The 26,582-nt window shown below is 34.7% G+C and overlaps 1 protein-coding gene across 11 annotated transcripts in view; it reads left to right on the top strand.

The window, feature by feature from the left end:
• The window catches only part of VTI1A (vesicle transport through interaction with t-SNAREs 1A), a 382,574-nt gene that overhangs the window by 62,486 nt on the left and 293,506 nt on the right, over nt 1–26,582 (top strand). For all 11 annotated transcript variants that reach the window (XR_004430534.1, XR_004430540.1, XR_004430539.1 and 8 more), the window contains exon 4: nt 17,246–17,323. Coding sequence is in view for 6 of the 11 variants with exons in the window: in XM_033182828.1 (XP_033038719.1) it covers nt 17,246–17,323 (78 nt within the window). In the remaining 5 variants the exon portion in view is untranslated. The remainder of the gene's footprint in view (nt 1–17,245; nt 17,324–26,582) is intronic.

Raw genomic sequence — 26,582 nt, 5'->3', positions numbered from 1 at the left:
AAATCATTCCTGCCAGTAACCAGTGATGGTTGGTAAGCTTCTTTGTGAAAGGTAAGGGACCCCCTTCCTGAGGTCTTCCTAAGATACATTCAATGTAAGATGCTGTGAGGGAGCAAGGCACCCTAAAGGACCTCTCAAGGTCCCTTCTAGCCCTAAGGTCCCATTAGTATTGCATATTTATAGAACGCCAAAATCTGCTGTGTTCTTTGCAAGGACTAGAATTATATTCAATCCCTGGCCAGTGCTATCACAGTCAAAATTAGACAGATCAGCAATATCTTAGTTGCCAAATCGAGTTAAAGTTTACTGGGCACATGTCTACCCGAAAGTGTGTATTCTCTTCAAGAACGTTAGACAGTGACCTAAGAGTACGGTAAAAGATCTTTGGTTAGTGCTCAAGCACTCCAGTGAGATTTGCATTCAGTTCCTCGAGGCATTTTTGTAAAAACATCAATCTGCCATTTATTCTTATCTGTTAAGCAATCTAATTTAGAATTGTCCCCAAAACTTTTCATTTAGAATAAAGTGCACCTGGTGTGGTGGTTTACAGACGTAATCTCAGCATTTTGGGAGGCTGAGACAGGGGGATTGCTTGAGGCCAGGGGTTCAAAACCAGCCTGGGCAACATAGCAAGACCCCATCTCTAAAAAAATAAAAAAATAAAAAAGTTAGCAGGGCCCGGGTGTGGTGGCTCACGCCTGTAATCCCAGCACTTAGGGAAGCCAAGGCGGGCAGATCATGAGGTCAGGAGATCAAGACCATCCTGGCTAACACAGTGAAACCCCGTCTCTACCAAAAAATAGAAAAAATTAGCCCGGGGCGGTGACGGGCACCTGTAGTCCCAGCTACTCGGGAGGCTGAGGCAGGAGAATGGCGTGAACCCGGAAGGCAGAGCTTGCAGTGAGCCGAGATTGAGTCACTGCACCCCAACCTGGGCGACAGAGTGAGATGCCGTCTCCCAAAAAAAAAAAAAAAGGTTAACAGGTCGTATCGGCATGCACCTGTAGTACCAGCTACTCAGGAGGCTGAGGTGGGAGGATTGCTTGAGCCTGGTAGGTCGTGGCTTTGGTGAGGTATGACTGTGCCGCTGCTCTCCAGCATGGACTACAGAGTGAAGCCTTGACTTGAAACCACCACCACCACCACCACTACAATGAAAGCAATTACAGTTAAATGAAGGAGAAAAAGAATTCATACTTTATTGCCAAACAGTTTTAGATGGTATGTAATACTCTCTTATTTTGAACTGATAACTTTGAACTTCTCTGACCATGGATGATGATCATTTTCATTTTTAAATCATTTTAAACTTTGTATTTGAAAATAATCTCAAACTTGCTGAAAAGTACAAAGTAGTACAAAGAAGAACATATGCTCTCTACCCGGGTTTACCTGTTGTTAGCATTTTGCTCCATTTGCTTATTTATTTAATCTGTACAAATGTATGGGGTACATGTGAGAGTTTTCTTTTTTTTTCTTTTTTGACAGAGTCTTGCTCTGTCACCAGGCTGGAGTTCAGTAGCGTGATCTCACCTCACTGCAACCTCCGCCTCCTGGGTTCAAGCAATTCCCGTGCCTCAGCCTCCTGAGTAGCTGGGACTACAGGCGCACGCCACCATATCCAGCTGATTTTTTGTATTTTAGTAGAAACAGGGTTTCACCATGTTGGCCTGGATGGTCTTGATCTCCTGACCTCGTGATCTGCCTGCCTCAGCCCCCCAAAGTGCTGGGATTACAGGCGTGAGCCACCGCGCCTGGCTTATGTGAGGTTTTTTACATTTCTATATAATGCATAGTGTTCAATTCAGGTTATTTATGGTGTCTACCACCCAACTTAAGTATAGTCACTCCACTCTGCTGTCAGATGTTGAATTTGTTCCTTCTATCTTACTGAATGTTTGCACCCTTTAACCTACTTCTCTTCATCCTCCTTCCTCCTAATTCACCTTTCCCAGACCCTGTTACATGTATTTCCACCATCTACCTCCATGTGATCAAATTTTTTAGTTCCCACATATAAGTGAGAACTTGTACTATTTGTCTTTTTGTGCCTGGCTTACTTTACTTTAGAGAACCACCTCCAGTTCCATCCATGTTGCTGCAGATGACATGATTTCAATTGTTTTATGGCTGGGTAGGATTTCATTGTGTATATGGACCACATTTTCTTTATCCATTCGTTTGTTGATGAACACTTAGGTTGATTCCATATCTTTGCTATTGTGAATAGTGCTGCGATAAACTTGCTAGTGCTGGTATCCCTTTGATATGTTGATTTCTTTCCCTTTGGGTAGATACTCAGTAGTGGGATTGCTGGATCGAATGGTACTTCTGTTTTTAGTTTGTTGAGAAATCTCCATACTGTTTTTCACAGTGGTTGTACTGGTTTACATTCCCACTAACACTGTTCACTTTTCTCATCATCCTCACCAACATCTGTTACCTTTCGTTAATAATAGCCATGCTGACTATGGTAAGAGAATATTTCATTGTGGTTTTGATTTGCATTTCTTTGATGATTTGTTACATTGAGCATTTTTTCATATACCTATTGGCTATTTATGTATCTTCTTTTGCAAATATCTATTCATATCCTTTGCCAAGTTTCACATGGGGCTATTTGTTTTTTCCTGTAGAATTGTTTGAGTTCCTTATATATTCTGAATATCAGTCACTTGTTGGATGAATAGTTTGTGTTTTCTCTCATTCAATAGGTTGTCTCTTTACTCTGTTGATGATGTCTTTTGCTGTGCAGAAGCTTTTTAGCTTAATTAAGTCCCATTTGTCTATTTTTGGTTTATTACCTATCTTTTGTGATCTTGTCATAAATTCTTTATCTAAACCAATGTCCCCAAGAATTTTCCATAGGTTTTTTTTCTAGTATTTTTATAGTTTGGAGTCTTGTGTTTAAGTCCTTAATCCACTTTGAATTGGTTTTGTATATGGTGAGAGATAGGGGTACAGTTTTCTGCATATGGATAGCTGATGTTCCCAGCACCATTTATTGAAGAGTAAGTCCTTTCTCCAGTGTAAGTTTTTGTTGGCTTGTGGAAGATCAGTTGGCTGTGAATATGTCCTATTTCTTGGTTCTCTATTTTGTTCCATTGGTCCATGTGTCTAGTTTTATACCAATATCATTGTTGTTGCGATTACTACAGCTTTGTAAGGTATTTTAAAGTCAGATAATGTAATGCCTCCAGCTTTGTTCATTTTGCTCAGGATTGCTTTGGATATTTGGATTCATTTTTGGTTCCATATAATTTTAAGATTTTTTAAAATTCTGTGAAGAATGATTGATGGTATTTTGATAGAGATTGCATTGAATCTGTAGATTTGGGCAATGTGGACATTTTTACAGTATTAATTCTTCTAGTCCATGAACATAGGATATCTTTTCATGTATTTCTGTTTTCTTCAGATTCTTTCATCAGTATTTTATAGTTTTCAGTATACAAGTTTTTTACTTCCTTGGTTACATTTATACCTAAGTATTTAATTTTTTGTTGCTATTGCAAATGTTTTACTAATTTCCTTTTTGTATTAGCTTGTTATTAATATATAGAAACACTATTGATTTTCGTATGTTGATTTTATATACTGCAACTTTACTGAATTTATTTATCAGTTTTAACAGTTTTTTGGTGGCATCTTCAGGGTTTTCTACATGTAAGATTATGTCATCAGTAAATAGAGATAATTTGACTTCTTCCTTTTCTGTTAGGATTCCTTTAATTGCTGTCTCTTGCCTAATTGCTGTGGCTAGGACTTAAGTACTATGTTGAAAAGAAAGGGTGAGAGTGGGCATCTTTGTCTTATCCCTGATCTTAAAGGAAGAGCTTTTGACATTTCACCATGGAGAATGATTTTAGCTATGGGTTTTATATATATAGACTTTATTGTGTTGAGGTACATTCCCTCTATGCCTAATCTGTTGAGATTTTTTATTATGAAAAGGTGTTGAATTTTGTCAGATGTTTTCTGTGCATCCATTGAGATGATCATATTATTTTTATTCTTCACTTTGTTAATATGTTGTATTGCGTTTGTTGATTTGCATATATTGAACCATCCTTGTATCTCAGAAATAAATCTCACTTGATCATGGTGAATGATTCTTTTAATGTATTCTGGAGTTCAGTTTGCTTATATTTTGTTGAAGATTTTTGGATCGATGTTTATTAGAGATATTGATGTATATATTTTTTCCCTGTAGTGTCCTTGTCTGGCTTTAATTTCAGGATAATGCTAGGCTTATAAAATACATTTGGAAATATTCCCTCTACTTCACATTTTTGGAAGAGTTTGAGAAGAATTGGCATTAGTTCTTTAAATGTTTGGTAGAATTTAGAAGTGAAAGCTGTCGGTCCTGGAATTTTCTTTGTTGGGAGACTTTCTATTACTTATTCAATCTTCTTACTTGTTATTTTTCTGTTTGGATTTTCTATTCCTTCCTACTTCAGTCTTGGTAGGCTATATGTGCCTAGGAATTTATCCATTTCTTCTGTTATCCAATTTGTTGGCATATAATTGTTCATAGTAGTTTCTTATGATCCTTTGTATTTCAGTTGTAGTGTCTCCTCTTTCATTCTAATTTTATTTACCTGAGTAGTCTCTCCTTTTTTTCTACCTAGTCTTTAGCTAAGGTTGTTTATTTGGTTTATCTTTTCACAATATCAACTCTTGGTATCACTGATTTTTTTCTATTGTTTTTCTAGTCTCTGTTTTATTTATTTACACCCTGATCTTTGTTATTTCATTCCTTCTGCTAACTTTGGGCTTAGTTTATTTTTCTTCTTCTAGTTTCTTGAACTGTAAGAATAGATTGTTTATCTGTTATTTTCTTTTCTGATATAGATATTTATTGCTATAAACTCCCCTCTTAGGACTGCTTTTGCTGCATCCCATTAAGTATTGGTATGTTGTTTCATGTTTTTAAAGTAATGTAATTTTATAACTTCCTTAGAAGTAAAAATATTTTATTGTCAGATAGCTCTACTGTTTAACAAAAGGTAGTGGTAACTTGAAACATTGTATTTCACCTTGTCTTTGTCCTGTTATCTATTTTAACTACCAACAATGAGGTCCTTTTCATGCCTGTATATGGAATGTATCATTTTTTGTAATTGTTCTTTGGTAAAGTCTTTAAGTCTTAACATAAGTCCCTGTTACTGTAACATATAATGCTACAGCTTTACCAAGTGATATATTACAGAATTTTGAAAGTACTAAATTCTTATCTAATTTTAATATAGGAAAACATTTTAAAAATGTAAATATTTACCTTTGAAAAATTGAACTAATTAGATTTGTTTAGTAAAATTACATGGGTTCAAGTGAAGTTTTTGACCCTTATTTTCTGTTTCAGCTTGATGCAGAGTCATAGGGCTGAATTTGCATGTTTGCTTATTTCTCTTGCAGTAGTTTATGATTCCACAAGTCCAAGACTGAGTTTCACTGAAGGATTAGCTATAAAATATCAGAATGAAGATATGGCTTATCAAAGGGAACAGGATTCAACTCAAATAACATAAACATAATAGAGGGGGAAATTAATTATTTTAGATATTGATGAATAGACATATTATTTTCAATTGTGAAAATTTTATTATTTTTTATTGATTTAATTATGAATTATCAATATCTTTAGCATTTGATTTTAACATCACCTCTGAATATTCTTCCAGATGGCCTGAGATACATTGTAACTGTGGTGAGGTCAGTTTACTAGTTTTTGCTTTTTCTTTATGGATATTGAAGACATAGAGCCAGAATCAATTTAGGCCTAAGGAGAATTATGGTCTCACTTCTCAAATTGACTGTTTTGTGGGTAGAGGTACTACCTGCATTCCTGGAGGCACCATAGATCAGAGAACAGATTCAAAATGCAACATAATGTCACCTTCATCTAGCTACTGAATTTTGACTTGGAACTTCATTAGGCAGCCTCATTCTCCTCAGATAACAATTAATTCCTTTTTGTTCATGGCTTTTTTTTTTTTTTTGTATGTTTATTAGTATTAGGCATACTATGTGCTTTCTTATATTAGACTACAGCCAGAAAAGCTATACAGAATTAGTTCCAAGAACATTTTTCTTCCTGTAGCACCCACATGCAAGATGTGCGATCTATAGTAATTCTTATTCATTTGAAATGCAGCAATTTGTTCCTGTCACTAGAGGATAAGATTGTTGTTTTAAATTGCTGGGTTTTGTTTTTGTTGGCATGTTCCCCAATACAAATTGAATGGCTGACAAAAATCTATTTGTATGACAGTTCAATCTAGATAAGTGCCCTCTGTTGCCTACCAGTACAATTTGGGGTCTCAGAGATAAAAGCAAACTGAATGCCAGGCTTGTAGCAGAGCTTCTTGTGCAGATAACAGAGGTAATCCATATTCCTCAGGTCCACAAATCAGACAAACAAAGAAGAAATATGCATGCACATCATCTCGTTTGAAATGGTGGTCTTTTAGCTTCTACATAATAAAAAATGGGAATATCTAACTCATGAGAACAATAAAACAGCCGATATGAGATATGCCTATATTTGAAATTAAAGAGAAATGTGGTACTGACTTATAAAGTAGGAGAGTGGTCTGTTGCTTACCATTTTCCCATAATATATTGGCTTTTTTTTTTAATATAGTTGCTTTCTATTTTAATATTTCTATCCTGAAATAAGTTATATTTTTAGACAATTATTCATTTATAGCTGTGACATTCTGCTAGAAAAGGTATCTCCTTTTCTGCTCAACATGAGGAACTGAGACTTTGGACCTATTGGCTTACCTCTGCCAAAAAATGTCAGTCTTTCCATCCGAATATCTCCCAAATATAATTCATATATAAAAAGAGGGATGAGAAATATATGTTAATAACAGTTATAAAGAAAGAATGGGGACTAATGCATAAGATAACAAATATACTGGAAATAGGGCCAAGGGCCCCAGTTGTAGATATTCTGAAAAATAAGGGTTTAATTGATAAGGCCTACTGATTGACTGGATCTGTGTAGTGAAGGAAAGACTGGGATAATTTTTAGGTTTTTATCTAAGAATACCATGATAATATTAAGTGCTCAATAGGAATTGGATTTGTAGTAGAATATGCAGAAAACATCTTTGCCAGCTCCTAGGTGATGGTTTGAACAATAGGTATAAAAGAAATCATTCAGATGAGTGAGAAGTAGGCTAAGGACAGAGACCTAGGGGAACACCAGCATTCATGGGCAGATCATGAGAGAAGTTACAGTGAAGGAGACTAAGGAGAGACTGAGAAAGAGAAGTACAATTCCTCCAAGGATGGGAGGAATTCAAAGGGAGTGTGGTGCTGAATCTATTAAGGAGAAAGTGGGCAACAATGTCAGGTACTATCAAGAGGTCAGACCTGAAAAAGGACTGAAAAGTGACCATTGCAGCAAAAATTGGCACCATCTGAGCAACAAAAGAAATGAAGTAGTATTGGATGATAACCCAGAATATAAAATAAATAGCCATGATGCCATACTGGTATAAATAGATGATTGGACTAATGATTGAATAGACAAATCTCCTATGCAATAGAATGCCAAATAATTTATGTAAATACTCAACCCTCAAGGGGGTGGAGCCTAATTCCCAACTCCTTACATGTGAGCTAATGCATAGTGAGTACAACATGAAAGGAGGAAAAGGGTAACTTTACAGTGGATAAACCTGATAAACACTACCTCAGCCAAGTGATCAAGGTCAGCATCAACAATGATGAGTCATGCTGATTGTATGTAGCTTCGATATGATGTGATCAAAGTGGCACTTTACTTCTGGGATTTGCCTCTGGAAAATATATGACTCCAATCTGGTCGTGAGAAAAATATCAGGCAAATCCTAATTGAGGGACATTTTATAAAATATCTGAGCACCACCACTCAAAACTGTCAAGGTCATCAAAAACAAGTGAGTCTGAGAAACTATTACAACCAAGAGGAGCCTAAGAAGACATGACTATTAAATATAATGTGGAGTCTTGGATGGGATCCTGGAATAGAAAATGAACTTTAGGTAAAAGCTTAGCAAATCTGAAAAAAAGGATGACTTTAATTAATAATAATGAATAATTTATTGTGACAAACTGGGTGTGGGTTTTTTGGGAACTCTCTGCACTGTTGTTGCAACCTTTTTATAAATCTGAAACAATCATAAAATAAAAAGTTCATTTACAAAACGTGACCAATAATTTTGACAACTAGGAAGTCATTGGTGATCTTTGAAAGACCTGCAGAGTGGTAGGAAGGCATCTAGTTCATAATAAGCTGAGAAATGATTGAGACATGAATAAATGGAGTTAGTGCGTGTAAAATAGTCTATTAACCCATTTATGCTGGAGGTTGCATATTTTTTTGTGTGAACACTCAGACCTTTGCGATGACCTTGAGTGGTAGGATATAGATAACTCCCACAAGCTTAGCGTTCCAGTAATGGAACACTGGGCATAAATGGGTTAAGAAGCTTGGCTAGGAAGGGAAGCATAAAGAGAGGTTGGGCATTTGCTGGGGGAGAGTAATGTAGAATGAAATAACTGCCAGGTGGTGTGGCTCATACCTGTAACCCCAGCACTTTGGGAGGCAGAGATGGGAGAATTGCTTGAGCCCAAGGAGTTCAAGACCAGCCTAGGCAGCATGGTGAGACCTCATCTCTCTTTCTCTCTAGATAGATAGATAGATAGATAGATAGATAGATAGATAGATGTCAAAAGTTGTAAACTGCAAGCATATGCAAGCAAGTGGGGCCATGATACTAACTTATGTTGCCTTTTGAAACATTAATGCTAAATTTATATATATGTATGACATAACTTTTTAAAGTGTGTAAAGCTGAGATACACTTAAAAGTGTTGATATACCTACCGTAAAGGAAAGAACCAGTAGAGGGTGAAACATTGAAGATACACAAGAAAACACTTAATTGATGAAACAAAACATCTGAGTAGGCAAGATTTTATTTTATTCAACCGAAAATGGAGAATCTTTTAGGAAGAATATGTTACTTATGAATGAGACATGAAGTTTCATATTCATTATATTTTGTTTTGGGTCACCCTGGTATAGAAGTAACCGTCAAAATGTTTTCCTAGAAAATTTGGGCTAAAATAATTTTCTTATATTGCCTAAACATCATAGTTTCATTGGCTATATCCATAAAACATTAAAAGATATTATATATCTCTGAATTATGAACCCTATAACCTCACTGTAACACAGTGTAGTCTATAATAAAGAATCCGTCGCAACATGGGTCCAAAAGTAAGTACCAGGAAAATAGGTTATAAAAATTGTTTGCCTATGAGGTGGCTGATTCCAATCTAGAATTTTAAAGTAACCAGGAGTCACCAGATTTTCTGAGTAAGCAGGCAGTTCTAAACACATCTTAATAACTGGTGCGGCTCCTCTCTGAGCCAGAGGTAGGCTATTGTTGCTTTATGGTACAGCCTTTGAAGATTAATCTTGAAACATATCTAAATAACACCCATAGGTGTGGTTACGACTCACCCTCTGAGATCGGATGCTTTGTTCTATCAAATAAAACCGTTTACCTTAAGCATTTATCACCCTTGAACTCTCGATTGGTATCCAATATTCTAGCTGTTGATAACAACATATAAAGGTTTGTTGGTTTGTTGTTTTTAGAGAAGGGTGACCAGAAACAAAACCTTTAGACTAACTAGCTGGTGATAACTTCATAGAACTAGGTGAATCGTGCATCCAGCCTTGGCTTTGGAGAAGGAAGGTAGGGGGACTCCAGCCTGTTGTGGCAGTGCAATCAAGTGAAAAGAACACTGGCACTGAGGAATGGGTTCTGTCCTTGTTCTGCCTCATCTTTCCTAGCTCGGTGGCCTTGGATAGATCCTTCATCTGGCTGAGGACCCTTTGTCTCTAAATTTGCAGCCTGATCCAGACGAAGCCTCGCGTGATAACTTGGTGTCAGTTACAGACAATCCTCAGGATAACTTGTTCTTGGATGTCTAGATCACTTGAAACTGTGACTATGGACAGATTTTCAATGAATGACCCCTTTTCCTTCCCAGTGCTAGGCAGATGATATAGAGAAACTAGCATTATATGAGAAACTAGCATTATATGAATTACTTGTGTACACTTATATACTTTGTTGCAGTAGTTTACTTTAAAATACACATGAAGCATCTACTGCAAAACATTTATTTATCAGAGTAACATTTCCCAGTGGGGTGTATAGTGTATTTATAAATCATTAACAAACAAGATAATAAACATTTTGATATTTTGATTATTTCAAGTAGAGTCTATGGAGTTATTTTATTTTACATATCAAAAGACTTTAAAGGATTAGATTTCCTCCACTGCATACTTACACTATTCCAGATGCTGACAACAACATCTGGGCATTCTATCACGAGCTGATTTTCTGAATGAAGTAATTTAATTGTTGATTGACAAGCTAACATGATTTAAGACACAGCCACACCGTATTCAATAGCAGTGTCAAAAGTCATAAACTGCAAGCATATGCAAGCAAGTGGGGCCATGATACTAACTTATGTTGCCTTTTGAAACATTAATGCTACATTTAAATTACAGGCTAAAGTTAAGAAATGCTGGAAGAGGAAATGAAGAGTGCGGTTGCATAATTTCTGGGCTCTCTGTTTTGCAAATCATTAAATGATATAGTAGCAATATGGGCAGAGTTCCTAATATAAATAAAAGTCTGTCCTAGCATTGTAAACATAGTTATTATTCCATATGGATTGCAAATGGGTTTGTTAGTCTCTGTGTGTGTGTGTATGTGTGTGTGTATATATATATATATATATATATATATATAAAACCTCATGATATGCATATAAATATTCACATATGATATTATAGCTAAATTTTAAAAACAAGGGGAAATGTTATCTTACTGTTTATAGCCAAAACATAAATTTCCATTTTGAACATGGAAAATGTGTTTGAAAGTATAAGCAAAAATAATAAATGAGAGTGATTACAATAAAAAGACAACATATTTTAAAACTAATTTTTAACTTTTTTTCTGGTGTTGCATGCTAAAGAACAATGGATTATTTCAGCAGTCTCATGGTAACCTACTTTCCAGCTCTGTTGGTAGCCTTGCAGCAGGGTGTGTTAGTATTTTTTCTCTGGTGGCTTGCATATGGTCCATTGGCCATGAGCTTATGATAGACACAAAGTGTGCTTTCCCTTTTTTCAATGCTACAGTATTGGTGACATGTGGCATGTGCACTTTCCAGCGAATGAGCTTGACCTTTAACTCTAAACAGTCCCTTGAGCAAGAGCAAGCCATGTTTAGAGGAATGATTACATAGAAGAAACAGATTGGAACTTACTTTCTCTGATAGCATTGAAGAAATGCAGTAAAGTTTTTTACTATTGGAAGCCATCCAGAAATTGCAGCACCATAAAATAAGGAATTGGGCAAAACAGTAATGGTGGAATTACAGGATCTAAATAATACAGATTTTTAAAGCCATTTTTGGTATGTATTGGCAAATGATTTTGTAAGAAGGATGCATAATTTATACTTTCAGCCATGTATGGCTACTAGTTTTATTGCATCCTTTCCAGTATTTATCAACTAAAATTTAGTTGAACATGCTCTGAAGGTCATCATATACAAAGTGTTAGGATGGGTTTGCATTTGTTTATAACATTTAAATCTTCACAACAGTCCTAGGAAATAAATACTATACCATTATTTTAGAGATCAAGAAACTGATGCTCAGAAAACTTAATTCGACCAAGATCACATACTGAAATGCTATCTCTGTTCTTTTTATTTAGTACCCTGTGCTTTTCCATCCATCCTAACAATGTTCCAGGGATCAAACATTTACCTAACAGTTTTCTTTACCTTTACCTAAGCCATGTAGTATGATACATGTTTTAACCTTAAATCGCTTTTTGCTAGAAATTAATACAGCATGGAGAATACTGTGATAAACAAAAATTCATACATTGCATTTAATTTTTTTTCTGGACTATGTGAGCTTTCTGTCCTGGATTGATGAGCCTTTTTAAGTCCTGGTGCAGGGGTGGTGTGTGGCTGAAAAGCTGAAATTGTCCATGAGAAATAGAAGTGAGGCTAAAAATGGAACACTTGGTGCCAAAGATAGATGCATTTTGGAAAATGCCATCTGGGCATTACAGAAGTATGATATTATTTAATTAGAACCAGATAAAATTAGGTAAGAAATGAATGCCAGCAATTATATGACTAACTAATCAATATAATTTCATGGTTTTCTGTAGATATCCCAAAGTGTTAATTATAACAGGAGCAGTTAAATTCTTTAGAGCCGTTAAATTCTTTGGCTATGAAAGCATAGCAATGTTTAATAGATGTATCACCTGGTAACCTTGGGCATTATTAAATATATGGAGACTGAAAGACATGGTAGAAGCAATGGAAAAGTCTGGCCAGACTGGGTAATTTGTTTTAGACCTATGGAGAAATCTATTAACCATTTCTTCTATAGACCCATTTGATTAGGAAGTAGGACAAGCTGTTCTTTCATTACTTACCAAAACCATACTGCACTCTGTATCAATTATTTGGCTGTCTGCAGCACATAGATTAGAATAAAGGGCTTGCTTAGTGTTTGTGAATGTTGTGGATTGCTGATTAGTAATTAAAGTGCTGAATGAAGAAAATTAGGCCAAAATCGAATGGGAATGAGAACGTCTTAATTCTGTGATACAGATGTTAGAAACAGATTGTCTTCAGCAGCCCTATTCAGTGTGGTGACATTCTACATAGCCATCAAGTATTTGCATCCCATGTAAAACTCAAGTTGAATGCCTTTGGGATGGTTTCCTCTCCCATGCCTTGTGATGTAGCTGGGTGGGTATTAATTTAGTGAAATATCCTGTCTGCCAGGTGTGGGAACTAGCTGATTTTATTGTAATACCAGATCATTACTTAATTCATATGCAACAGAGTACAGCACATGGAAAGCATTATAAATCTATTTACAATGTGGCTGGTCTGATGATAACATTGTATTAAATTCCCAGGTGAGGCAATTTAAGCAATTGCTTTGCCATGTGCACGCCATGGAAATTAAATTCTCATATACGCTTTAGTAATAAACCAACTTCATTGTTATGCTTTTGCTATTTCTGGGCTGTAGAATCCTCATTCTGGTTACGTATACTCTATTTCACATGTAGAATCATACAGGAGGCGGAACCACAGATCACAGTTTTTAATTAGTTTAAGCTAAGTTAATTCGTTTTGTGTCTAATTTCTCAGTGCCTGTCCAGGAACACGTTCAGTTCAGTTGGGAAATGTCAAGGCTTGGGTCAAGTAGAAAGATTGTTTCAAGCCAAATTTCCAGACAGAACTGAGCAAGTGTATCTGTTTGAACTTGGCTTTAAGAAAATCAGCCAATCAGTATGCAAAGGACCTGTTCTTATACCAAGTAAAAATCGAAAATCGCCTTGAATCCGAAATTCTTGCATTCATAACTCACTTGTGTTATCAGTTTAAAATAGCCATTGAAACTAGTGCATCTAACTTCTTAGAGGTAACAATCAGTTGTTTATTTGTCATATTTTTTCTATAGTTCATGTATGGTCTGTAGATTTTCTTTCTAACCATGTAGTCTACCAAAGTATATAAGTTAGAAGAAGTAAACTTGACACAAACACACAATTAAAAGTGAGAAGTACTCTTGTATTTAACTCTGTGTGTGTTGTGTGTGTGTGTGTGTGGCAAGTATTGTCAGCTGAAGCTTTTCCACTCTTATGGTACAGGCCAGAAATTGCAGTAGATTACAAACTGCATAGAGCTTCTGTCTTCTCCAGAAGCCACATATAAAGCACCAGTAGACAGTGGTAACTGACAACTAAGACTAAAAATGTTGACAATTTCTTGATTTGCCTGGTTAGCTTATGTATAGAAGTCATTAACTATTTATAAAATGCATTATGAATTGGGCTCCTTCAAACTGTAGCTGAATGTGTGACATTTCCAGCTCAAATTCTCATGTTTGCATTTGGCTAAAGTACAAATTTTATACCGTTGATAATAAAGAAAAAATATTTTAGTGAACTTTATCAAGATACAGTAAATGCTTGAGTTTTATTAACTTGGAATCTTCGAAATTAAATTATTGTGTAGGTACTTATTAATGTAGCATGAGATTTTTTTTAATTCCATAAAAGGTAACATAATTTATTGATGTCTTAGAGGAAAATTACCCATAAAATAAGCAGTTTGTCATTCAAAGGATTTTTCCCCTTTTTCGGTATTCAGTTAGTTTAATGATGATCTTGCAGGCTCAGTTATGGTTAGGTACAATCAGCTAACTTAAACTTTAAGTCGTAAAAAATTATGAGAAAATACCAATGTTGGGCATCTAAATATAATTAGTTTCTTTTTTTTTAATAGTCTTGATTTGTTTTCTGTTTGGAAAATGAAACTCACATGTAAAGAGTTCAGTTTTCAGCATTGTTGTGTCATGCTCATGAGGAACTATTTCTGATATTTGAAATGAGTTGTCTTTTCATTCTTTAAGAAAAGTCAGTCCTGTTAGAGACCACTTTGTTAAACTCAGCATATCATTTGCTTAATTATATCCAGAAAGCCATCCAAACAACCGGTTTTTACCATCCCAATGGTAAAGAATGACATTTACAGGGACCACCCTTCAACTGTGGATAAAGCCTTAGTTCTCCTCTGTTGCTGAGCATGTACACTCTTAATTGCTGGGTTTTAAAAGCAATGGATTCTAACCAAAACAAGATTAGATATTTAGGGATACACATTTATAATTTTCTCCTTTTGAAGTATAGTAAATCAAAATAAGAATATAATGTAATTGAACAATCTATGCCAATTTGTTGGTATTTTGGTGAAAAAAGGGAGAAAACAAAAACAATCTCCATATGATACTCTTGCATACTGTGGAATGTTTTTGTCCCCCATAGTGATGAAATGAATAATTAAAAAGGCAGCTCTGATACCACAGCCTGTTTAAAGGTTTCCATTTCCTTTAATGCTGTAAAATACTTTTGCTTAGCTAGTTTGAAGCTACTGTAGTAGGAACTCCAAATGAGCAAAAGCAAGCTTTGGCTTGATCTAAATATTGTATTAAGGCCATGAAGTGGTCTGCCCTGATAATTTAGCATTTTTAAATGTGATTCTGTATGAAGTCAATAGACATAGCTAATTAATAATGGCTTCAGTAAATACAATAAGAGAACCAGGCTTAATATATGCTGTTTGTGATGGTAAAAAGTCTGGCATGTTCACAAATGACTGAGTTGGGTCACTACTGAATTGTCAAGAGATCTGATATAGATATCTTTACTGACTTCATGCTGAGGGCTTGAGTTCTTTACTCTGTCCTCCTCTCTGCAATATTGTTGGTTTTATTTATCTACTTATAGACTTATTGCAGAAGCCAAGGTGTAAGATATGCATTTGTGGTGGGGACATGGGGGTTGGGGTGGAGACTCAGGGCAGGGAGTGGATGCTACCGTCTCCTTAATATCAAAACATTTTGCAATTCTTGTGCCTTTTTCCTAAAAAGGTAATAGAATGAAGAGGAAATTTTGTGTGGTAGAATGAACACTGAGCTGTGAGTCAGGACCCCAGTGTTCCAGTGTCAGTTTAACCAGAGCTACCTTTAGAATTCCATGAAACTTATTTTTTTCCCTAAAAAGCAAAGGAATGTCTAGATTTATTTATTTTTATTTCTACTCCATTCAGCCTTTTCAACTGGGTTCTGCCAGAGACTTAAGCCTTGTCTTCAAATATATGTAATGAACTAAATTTTTTCTTATGCACCATCCTTGGGAGAATTGATAAACATAGTTACTGAAATAATTTTCTGTGTTTTGTGGTTAAGATAAGGAACCCCAACTGGGAAAAGTTGTAACTTCAAAATGATTTAAAGTCTATTGGTTGTTCTTGTCTAAGGTTCTTTTAAATTCAATGTAATATGTTTGATGTTTAAGGTATTATGTACTCTATGTGGTCAAGCAGTGTTGTTTATTCACTAGTTTAAAATCTAATTTAAAAATCATATTGTTGACATCTGCTCTGAAATTGATAGTCCTTTTAAACTACAATACTTTTTCAGATCACAGTTGAACAAGTAAGAAATTTTAAGTCCCAAACTGTAGATCGCAAGTGAGGAAGAGATTACTGTTTTCCAGCTGCCATTTTTTAATGGAATGGTTTTCTTACTGAATTCTGAAGCAGAAAAGACAACAAAGCAACTTGCAAATCTGAAATAGTGATGCTGAGGTGGGATCTGAGGCCCACACTTTAGCTTTCCAATGAATGTTCAGTCTTTTGGCTTTTCCGAATGTGTATACATTTAGATAATTCATGAATTGCTTGCAGACATGTCCCTCTGACTTTATAGAGAAGGGCGTATTTCTTGTAAAACACATTTTCAGTGTGTGAAACATTGACTCATAGCCCACTTGTCTTTATTTACTGGGACTGTGAAAAGTTGACTCATAGCCTACTTGCCTTTATTTGCTGTGACTGGGAAATTTAGTTTCTTTTACCAGACACACACATGCACGCATGCACGCACACATGCACACGCACACTTTCATTACTTTTCCTTAGGCCATTATTTATAGAGAGCTGGGAGACATTTAAATTATTGTTTGTACAGGGGAGGGGCTTTTAAATTCCCTCTCTTTCTGGTTAGTAACATCACAATAATGAAAGAAATATAGACATGCTATTCTAGGCATTGCAGAGTATAGTTGGAGATATAATTATTACCCTAGTATTAGAGACTTTTAAAGTCCTAAATTGAAAGCTTTGTAATGTCCATTTCCTGCCACAATATTAAAAAAAAAAAAAAACTATATACGCCTGTCTTAAGTACAATCTAGTGAGTTTTACAGACATACAGTTATATAGCTGTATTTCTTTCAGTTTAGTGGTCTTGTTTGAATGGCAATGTATGGAATAATATACAAGTTCGAATCCGTTTATGACTATTAATAGAATACTTACACAACGCAGAGTTTCCTTTCATTATTGACATCTTAAAAACATCCAATTTACATGAAACTTCTCAAGTTCAGGAACTTTACACAACTTTGGTGTGCAGATTGTAGCCAATAGGTTTCCATTAGGGGGCTCTCGAGGTTTGAGATCAGCCTTGATACCAATAAAGCTTGGAAGCCTTTACTTTCTAACGTTCCTCTCACTCTCTCTCTTTTTGTTTTGTTTTATAGAAAAGGTCACGGATCGCCTACAGTGACGAAGTACGGAATGAGCTCCTGGGGGATGATGGGAATTCCTCCGAGAACCAGGTAGAATGCTAATCAGGAAGGCCCGGTGGGTGGCTGGAGGGTGAAGGAGGTCACTGGCGCACTGGGCTCTCAAGCTGCTCCTTAACGGTATTAGCAGCAACTCATGTGGAAGCGATACTGTTTAATGCAAAGCTGGAGTCTTAATCAACTTCAAAATGTTTCTTGGAGATCTTACATTTAACCCTTTACCTTGTGATCACTGTCTGCTATCTTTTAAAAAAATCTTTTCTTCTCTTTTCTTTATTATTTAGTACTTAAGGAATAACTTGAAACACACCGTTTGCAGACAAAGCCAAGGTCTTCACCTCAAACACATGTAAAAGGAATAAAAAAGTACATAATACAGCTTTGATAATAATGCAGTATAATTAAATCAACACTTGCAGCAAAACAAATGAAAGTAAGCTTTCAAAATTCAACAGGGTAGCCCAGTCTCCTATTGTGTGGCTTCTTAAAAATACATTCACCAAAATGCAAATTGGAAGCAACAGTGTGGAACTTGGATACCAATATAGAGGACCTGCTTCTGTCAAATAATAGTCATCATCATCATCATCATAATAATAATAGGATAAGTCTTTTTGCAGTTTAAGATCTACGTAGGCAAAAAAATAAGATACAATTTCTTCTTACAAGGGCTTTACACCTTGGCTGTCGGTTCTCATTGGATCATACCGTAGTGTCATGAGTCTAATTAATGTCCCGCCTCTTTCTTTGAATTAATACTACAGACTCCATTAATTCATGAAGATACTGTATACAACTTTAAAAAAGTTTTAAGAACCTCAGTGTAGACATGACTGTAAAAATGTCTCAAAAGAACCCTAATGACTGATTTTCTTTGACACTTTTAAAGAAAATACATGATAGGAACCTTCAGAAGCAAGACCCGAACATGGTTACTAATGCCACTTTGGCAAGTATTATAAAAGTCTCTACTCTGCCTAAATGAAAATGAACATAAATCAGTCACTGAGTAAACCAAAATTTCAATACAATAGTGAAACATTATATGATACATATTATGAAAATTGCATAATTGTATTTACCATCTCAAATAGATGATATTGTAGGTCTATATATGCTAATAGTATATTGCTATCTATTATATTATAATCCATAATAGGGATGTTGTTTGTGTGATTAAGGACTCTACTCACCCACCCCCAAAAAAGAGAGATGAATGTCTGAGCTGATTATGTTTGTTTTTGGAAAGATCTCACCTCCTCCACTATTTGGATGTTATCAGCTTGAGTTCAGACATGTGAACATGTTCAGATTTGACTTGGGATTTCAGCTTCCCTGATTGAAATGTGAGAATAGCTAAAGGAAAAAAAAACAGCACATCAAACATAAAAGGGTGATGTGATAAAGGGGTTTTACTCATAATAGATTAAATAATGTGAGGATGAGAGAAATATTTTCTTCTGTTTTTAAAGTGAGATTTAGATTGCTCATACCTCTTGAATGAATGAATCCTAGTTTTATTTCCTATCTACTGCAAAAAAAAAAAAGCATTAATTTTTGCAAAAAAGTGAATGCGTAGTTCCCATGTCAGTTCTTTAAACAGCTATAGATCTTTCCTTCATTTGAAACTACTGCCTAATGCAGAGGAAATAGAAAGGAAGGGGGTGTGCCTGTCTAACTCAGACGCCTTTATTGTAATGGATGTTGTAGTTCTATGACAGGGATCCCTTTTTTTTCAAACATGTTCACTTCTCTTAATGGATATTTTATATGTCTAAAACATTTGCCTTGCGTACATGTAAGTATGATTTTTATGCCTAAAGAAAACTGTTCCACAAAAATAGATTGAGTTCATATTTTCTGAATTTTTCAAATTATATTCCTGTCACTTTAAAGTGATTATGCACAGATTTCCCCTGGACTTGTATAAATCAAACTTACAAATTCTGAAAGTGCTTGGAGAACCTGAAGTTTAGATGTAAGGAACTGTCACTTCAATAAATAGAGTATGATAAATTATAGTCATGAGAATATATACTGTTAGATTATTACTTGTGTGAACTTTTCCTTCTAAAATTTGAATGAGGTATAAAAGTTCAAAGAGACCACACTTAGCTTTTTGGATATTTTGTTACCAAATGTAGCAAAGTTTCCATTTCATATGAAGTCATTGCATTTTGTTTTAAGGCTCTTTGTCATAATATAGGAATTAAAATCCCTCAAACTAAAACACATCCTTAACTAGGTATGGTCACTTGAGAATAACTTTTTTATTCCATATCAGCATTCATTCAGAATATGGAATCAAGACAGAAGCTTTCTGTAAAGAAAGAAAAAATTTTAATTTGGCTCTATATTAATTTTTGTAGCTCGGTAGCTAGGAAGAGATTTTTCTAGGTAGGGTTACTTATAATTTATATAAGAAAAGATCTTCTGCCTACAAATAAGTTTGCTTCTAAGTTATTTCCTAATAAATTGATTTTCAGAACTTCTTGTCCATGGAATACTAACAATATGTGGATAAAACTTGGAGATAAACAAAATGAGATAAAAATAGCAATATTCATTTAACTGCAATTGGGATATATCTGTCAGTTTAAAAATATTGATCAAAATAGGAAAATAAGGAATTAATAGCAATGATTGTATAGGTAAAATACTGGCTAGGTATTTTCAACATCACATACACAGCCTGCTCATAGTTGCTTCTTTGCGAAGATTCGACAATATGAATACAATAGCTATTATTTCTCATTCTGGTAATTTATGATGCAGTTTTTTTAGGCATCTGAAACCTGACTTTTAATACATATAATTATAGTCTGCCAATTAACTATAAAGTATGTTAATATACTCTTAGGTACATAAACATTTCTGCCATGATTAGAAATGTTAAAAATTCAGAAATTAAGAATTTTTCAAAAGCATTTTTAATGTCCCTCGTACAATACACCTTGCATTTAATTCCAAATTAAATGCTTTGTGTACATTCATTTCTGATTCATATTCATTTCATTCAATCAAATATAGCTTGTGCTTGATTTACAAAGAAGGGACAAGAAAATTACCTACTTTGTACATTCGAGTACTGTTGGGCTATCAGCTCTCCAAGGACTATTGTCTTAAGCATTATCATTCTATTCTTTGAAAATACCGTATTTACCATTCCATGAGGCAACATTTTATTTCTTTGCAAGAGTTGAGTTATTGAATGTAGTGATGTTGTATTTAGAGTGGAAATGAATAATTCCTAACTTGATTGCATTTCATGAGAACCATTCTCATAAAAGGAAAAACACAAGTTGTAGAATAAAATCATAAAGCCTTTCATAGTGATATATGATAATGGGGCAAATAAACTGTTCCAAGCTTTGGTTTTGAACCCTAATACTCTCTCAGTTTCTATATGCAGAATTATATTGATCAGTGACTTTGAGTAAATCCTAAATAGAAGATTCAAAATATAAAGAGTAGACTATTTCCAAATGTGTGGAAAGTTTTGTGGCAAAGCAATATTTAGCAGATAATGATTGCTTAATTTCTTAATACGAGGTTCTCTCAAGTTCTGATTTGGGCTTGCTGTGCATAAAGTGTGTCAAACTTCAGCTACAGACCAGGGGGTGAAGTCGGTCAATTTAATTCCGCAAGATCTAAAGAAGGTCGGTATCATTTCATATAGCCCCGGCAGAGCAGATCATTACCAGGCACAAATCTGTTCGTTACGTGCTGAGGGTTTATAGCAAAATAAATAGACTGTCATCATAAGTTCAGAAAATTGTGTCTTCGACCCACGATAATGTGTAAAGGGCGTTTAATAGAGTTCAGCATTTATTCGTTATCTGTATGCGGACAGAGACGGCAGTCGCGTTATCAGCTTTAAAAAAAATTCGGTAGTTCTGGGGGTCACGTGACGCACCTCACACACAGAGGCGCGCGCGCATGAACCCTCACATGCTCTGCAGTGCAGTTTTGATTTTAGTCACAGCAGAAGGCTTAACCACAAGAGATTCCACTGGTTCAAACCAGCGTAAACCAGATTTTTTTCAGCCCACAAAGGAACAGATTACCTCTTGTATCAAATTCTGCATTGGGGGGAAAAAATCTTTGTTTCAAAAAAGATGTTGATTATCATAGCTCAACATGGTGGCATTGCACACTCTCGCGTTGCCTATGATGGAGCTAGTAACTCGAAAAAATACGAAATCACGACTTACAGTCTAGTCTAAGCATTGTTAATTTTCAAAAATAGGCCATCTTTTGTTTACTTGAATGAATAACTCTCGGCCTAACCAAAAAAAAAACAGATACAGATGAGAAACCCTCCCATTACCTAGCTTAGCTACAAATCCGATGTAGAGCTTGAATGCAGCCATGCAGCACAAACAAGATAGAACGTTTTTTGTTTGGAACCTATTGAAAAAACAAATGGGTAGCATTTTTAAACACTCATTGATTATGGCAGGGTGGCATGCCCCAAATGGTCTCTATTGCTGAAGAGTAGTTTTAAACTTTGGCCCTTTAAGTATCATAGTCAACCGAAGAATAGTGCCCCCAGAAAGAAAAGACAGCTGGCTGATCAATTCCCAGATCGTCTCTTTCTGAGAATTAATGTTTGCCTTTTTCTCCCATGATGTTGGGATGGCAAAGAGAAAGATTCCGATATATGATAGGCCAGGTATTTTCGTATAAAATTTTGCTTCTTTTGGGGAAGAATTAGAACTTTTCATGTGAAATGGCAAGATGATATACTTGTGTGTTACTGGATGGTTGCTGAGAGAATGTGTTAATAAAAATAAAGACAACTTCTTGTCTGTTTTGAAACTATGATAATAAAAGTTTCATTTTCACTGAATGTACTGTGAGACATTACATGTTAACTTATGTGCCTTTTTTATAAAGGATTCTTAACAGTTTTAAAAATCTTATTCTTTGGTACTCAAAATACTTTTCATATAACAAATGAAATAACAGAATAAGCTGGAATGCATACTGCCTTCCTTGAATTCGGGACAAAAACAGCATTAAGCGTTGAGATATCCGGGCTATAGTAAACATGATACTTTTAGGAGACTTATAGTGAGCAATTCAGGCACATTTCTCCCAAAGCAATAGTTTAATTTATTGGCCTGCATATGTCAAGTGTTATAACAGATGTTACAGATATTTGGATGTTTAAAAATTATCAGTTGTAGACCTGAATTGCTGAGGATGCAAATTTCAGACCTGGAATGTGGTTTAGTCTGTTAACAACATAGGTTTCAGTTTCTAGTCATTGCAGAAACTGTGGTCGTCATCTCACTTATACAGTGATATTTGTAGTTGAGAATAGTGTCAAATACACATGCACATACACACACACACACACAATGAGCCAGATATATGGTTATATAATTATTTTAGTTCCTAAAGAGTTAAGCAGCTTGTTTTATCTATATATTTAAGGCAAACAGAAAAATGTTCTAAATAAGAGAATTAAAATGTTATCATAGGAGAATTGACTAACAAGTAAGGAGTGATTTTTTTATTTGACTTTAGTGAAAACAAACTGCAATATAAATGAATTAAGAGCTCATTGCTAGTTTACAATATGAAGAAAATTGAAAAATGAAGAAATCATTCAAAAATTAAAATGAAAACATGCCACATGATTGCAGTAGCCCCTTAAGCAAAACAAAAACCTAGAAATTGACTCTTACATACACGAAAGTTCATATGATAGTGAATTTTTGATACTATGTTCTAAATAAGTATTCTCTATCCTGGCATACTTTATTTTCTATTAAAATTCTATTAAAAATTACCTCCAAATGCAGTCTTATTACTAGAGTGGGTACAAGTATAACATTAACTAACATAATAGTTTGTTGTTTTAAATACTTTTTGGAACCAAAGCATGAGCTATTAATCATTTTCATTTGTAGGTAAAATCTGAAATCAGTTGTCAGGATTCCAAATAGAGAAACATCCTGAAAACTTGTATATACAAAACCTCTTCAATGGTACATTCTTAGAAGAGAGGAACAGTAAACTTGTTTTCTTTCTTTATAATATAGACTTCTATGAAGTCGTTCCCCTTATTTCATGATGGTGTCTTAGATGTACTTTAAAAGAGAATTTCACACTATTCTCTTTGTTTAATGTGACAGTGTGAGAAAGTGATCTTTATTCGTTCAAAAAACTCTGCATGTAGTCTATGTTTAGGTTCTTTTAATGTGTTTGTCTGTGATTTTTAAATGCTAAACATGTAAACAGATAAATTGTCAATGTTAATTCTGTATCCTGTCACACAACTGATCTTTCTTTCCTGCCATTTCTTTCCTTTTTATCTTTTTTTTGTGCATTCATGTTGCAGTTGATAAAATTACGTGAAGAGGTGAGTACTTCCTAGCTTCTTCTTTTTTTTTTAATTCTGCTTTTCCCTATAAAATTGAGTTTTTAAATCTGAAGTGGATCTTTGGATTTGTTTTTCCAGATAAATCTACACAGAGCAAAAAGTATCATTTATATTGTTCCGTAATCTTTTCTGCTCACAATCTTTTAAAACACAACTATATCCTAATCATGCTTATCTCAGGGATCATTGTTCTTTGTTGGAACTGGGACAAAGTTAATACTTTAATGGCCAAAAATAAGGAGGAATAATAAAGGAATATCTTAAAACTCTACCTGAGTGTAGTCTTATTGTAGGCTCTAACTTCAAGTTTATTTATGTAGTTTCTCAAAGAAGCTAGCATGATTTTTTTTTTCTAACATTCTGATTTACTTTACTGTAAACTGTTCTTAAATAAACTCCTTTCCCCCACCCAAAATTATTAGGTTTAACATAAGACACCATGGATCTATTATCCTTTTGGGGAAACACACATATGTTATAAATGCCCTGCTACTCTGTATACATAGATACCTAAGAATGGCCAAAGTTTTCGTCATTGTTAAACACTTTCCTTTTTGTAGCATACAGCACCCAAGTGAGTTCTCATTTTTCTGAGTTTGCTGGACTGTTTCATAATGCAACTCCAGACTTTTTTTGTGTGGCTCAGCAAATATTTACCACAATGTTTATAATTGTATCCTTGTATTAATGAGGGATGCTGAATAATTCTATTTCTAAAAAATTAAGTCAAACATATCAAATATGCTTTGGTACTCTTTTTTAGAGATAGTCATATTTTTTATTTAGTAAGGTTGGGTTTTATTTTTCTATTAAGACATAATGGCCTATATTGCAATTTAAAAATTGTCTAATTGCTCATAGTATAGAGTAGTATGAATTACTTTTGAGTTTAGTTTGACTGCATTGAGAATTTTCTAGAATTTTTTTATTGGTATGTCATCATTATGTGATGCAGATGTTAATTTAGAAGCTTCTAGATAGTGGTTTTCAACAACTCTTTGAATTTAAGATGCATTACTGACGTCCTGCCTCAGAAAAAGTAATCATGATATATAAAATGAAGGGGAGAAATATACAAAAACCCTCACCCTCCAACCTTTTTGTGTTTTTTATCTTCCCTACAGGGGAGCAGTTATATATTTACTAAATGAATATAATCAGTTGCAGTTTTGATATGTAAGATTATTCTTGAGGTGAGGGATAACATAAATATTATTTTTCTGCAAGATAGAGTATCTGCTTGTTGTGTTTGCATATGTTCATGTTTAGGTGAAGAATCTGAATTTTCCAGTGTTAATGGAACTAACAATTAACTTGAAAACCTCTATATGAAGAAATTACGTGAAGCCCTTGCCCCTGAATTTAAGCAGTGAATGTTATTTATATATTGTGGCTTATTACAATCAACATTTTTGACAGAAGATTTATTTTTGTTAAGCCTAATTGTGTCAAATTAGAAATCTTAATTCCAAAAACTTAGAACATCACATCTGCATTTCTTTTAAAGTATTTTTTATTTTTGTTTGATGGCTTAATTCTTTTCTTGTGCCTGGAGTAGCAGTTTCATCAGTTATGGTTCTGGAATTCATGTTTCCGAAACTGTAACCTGTAATTTCATTATAATTGGAAGAATTAATCAACTAATAGAATAATATACTCTGAAATATTCTTTTAACAGTCTTTGATATGGATCTAGCATTGGTATTTATAGACTAGATTACAGTGATGATGCTGCATTGGTATATGGCTTGCTGAGAAGTTATTATTTCTGTCGGGATTCTAATAGTAATCATAGAGTGAATATTACCCCCATGTTTCTTAACTTGTAACTGTGCTAAGAAGACAAGAAGCTCCAAAATGTGTTTTGTTTCTCTTGGAAACAAAAATATGCCCCTTCCCTTCCTTGTGATGCTCTTTTTGGGCTCAGTTTTGGAAAGGAGGCATGCTTGGAGGCAGGGTTGTAGTGCAGAGGGAGCTGATCTGGTGTTGGCTGTGCCGAGCTCCGTTTGAATCCTGCGTCTCCAGCTCTCCACATTGCGCAGCTCCTCACACAAGTTGAGCTCTGTCTGAAGCTCCTGCACAGCTTCACTTACCTGCTTTGAAAAGGGCTGAGAAGAGGGTGAGAGAATGAGTTTGGGATGGAGTGTGGGGGCAAGTTGAAAGCATCAGCTGCTACTGTAGTGTATTTCCTTTCATTTACAGAGACCAGGGCAATGTACAACTAAGGGAACAATGTAAATAGCGCAGCTGTTTCAAGAACTTGATTTCAGTTTGACTTAAGTGAAGAGGTTCCAAAACACAAAGTGAAATCCTGCTGTAAAGCTGGTGGTAAACTGATAGTCCTCTTGTGTGCAGATTTACTCTGATAAAATTGAACTGTCCTGAAGAAGAGTTACTTCTATTATTTAGTAATATATATATATTTTTAAAGGTCTTTCAGAAATTTTGCTGTTATAACCATGAAATCCCCCCAGTTATTTTACATTTAAATGCTTTATTTCCTACATTAAATATGATTATAAAAGTGGAAATCCATTTCCAGTATCGATCTTTGTTTTTTTTTTTCTTTTAATCTGTAATAACTAAATGTTTTCTTTTAATTTTGGGATTTCATCCAATATGAAAATGAAGCAAAAATCTTTGTTGTCTTATTGTGGATTAAAATTCAGATTTACTTTTGATTTCACAGATCTGATATCTTTTTAGAGAATCACCAGTTTGAAGTTAAGTCCTTTGTTAAGGTAGAAAACAATTTCCAGGGAAGGGAAGAGCAATCCTTGCTCCCAGAACCTACACATAAGAAAACTTAGGGATAAGAAAGCTATTTTTGACAAGCCTTAGTAAAGTGTTTAATTTTATTTAAAAACAGTCATCAATGTCAGACACATAGAGCTCTCC

This window comes from Trachypithecus francoisi, unplaced genomic scaffold, assembly GCF_009764315.1.
Source record: "Trachypithecus francoisi isolate TF-2019V2 unplaced genomic scaffold, Tfra_2.0 Contig01579, whole genome shotgun sequence".
NCBI classification, from domain to species: domain Eukaryota; kingdom Metazoa; phylum Chordata; class Mammalia; order Primates; family Cercopithecidae; genus Trachypithecus; species Trachypithecus francoisi.
The sequence above is the reverse complement of the archived record's forward strand: the minus strand, read 5'-3'. Positions and strand labels throughout refer to the sequence as shown.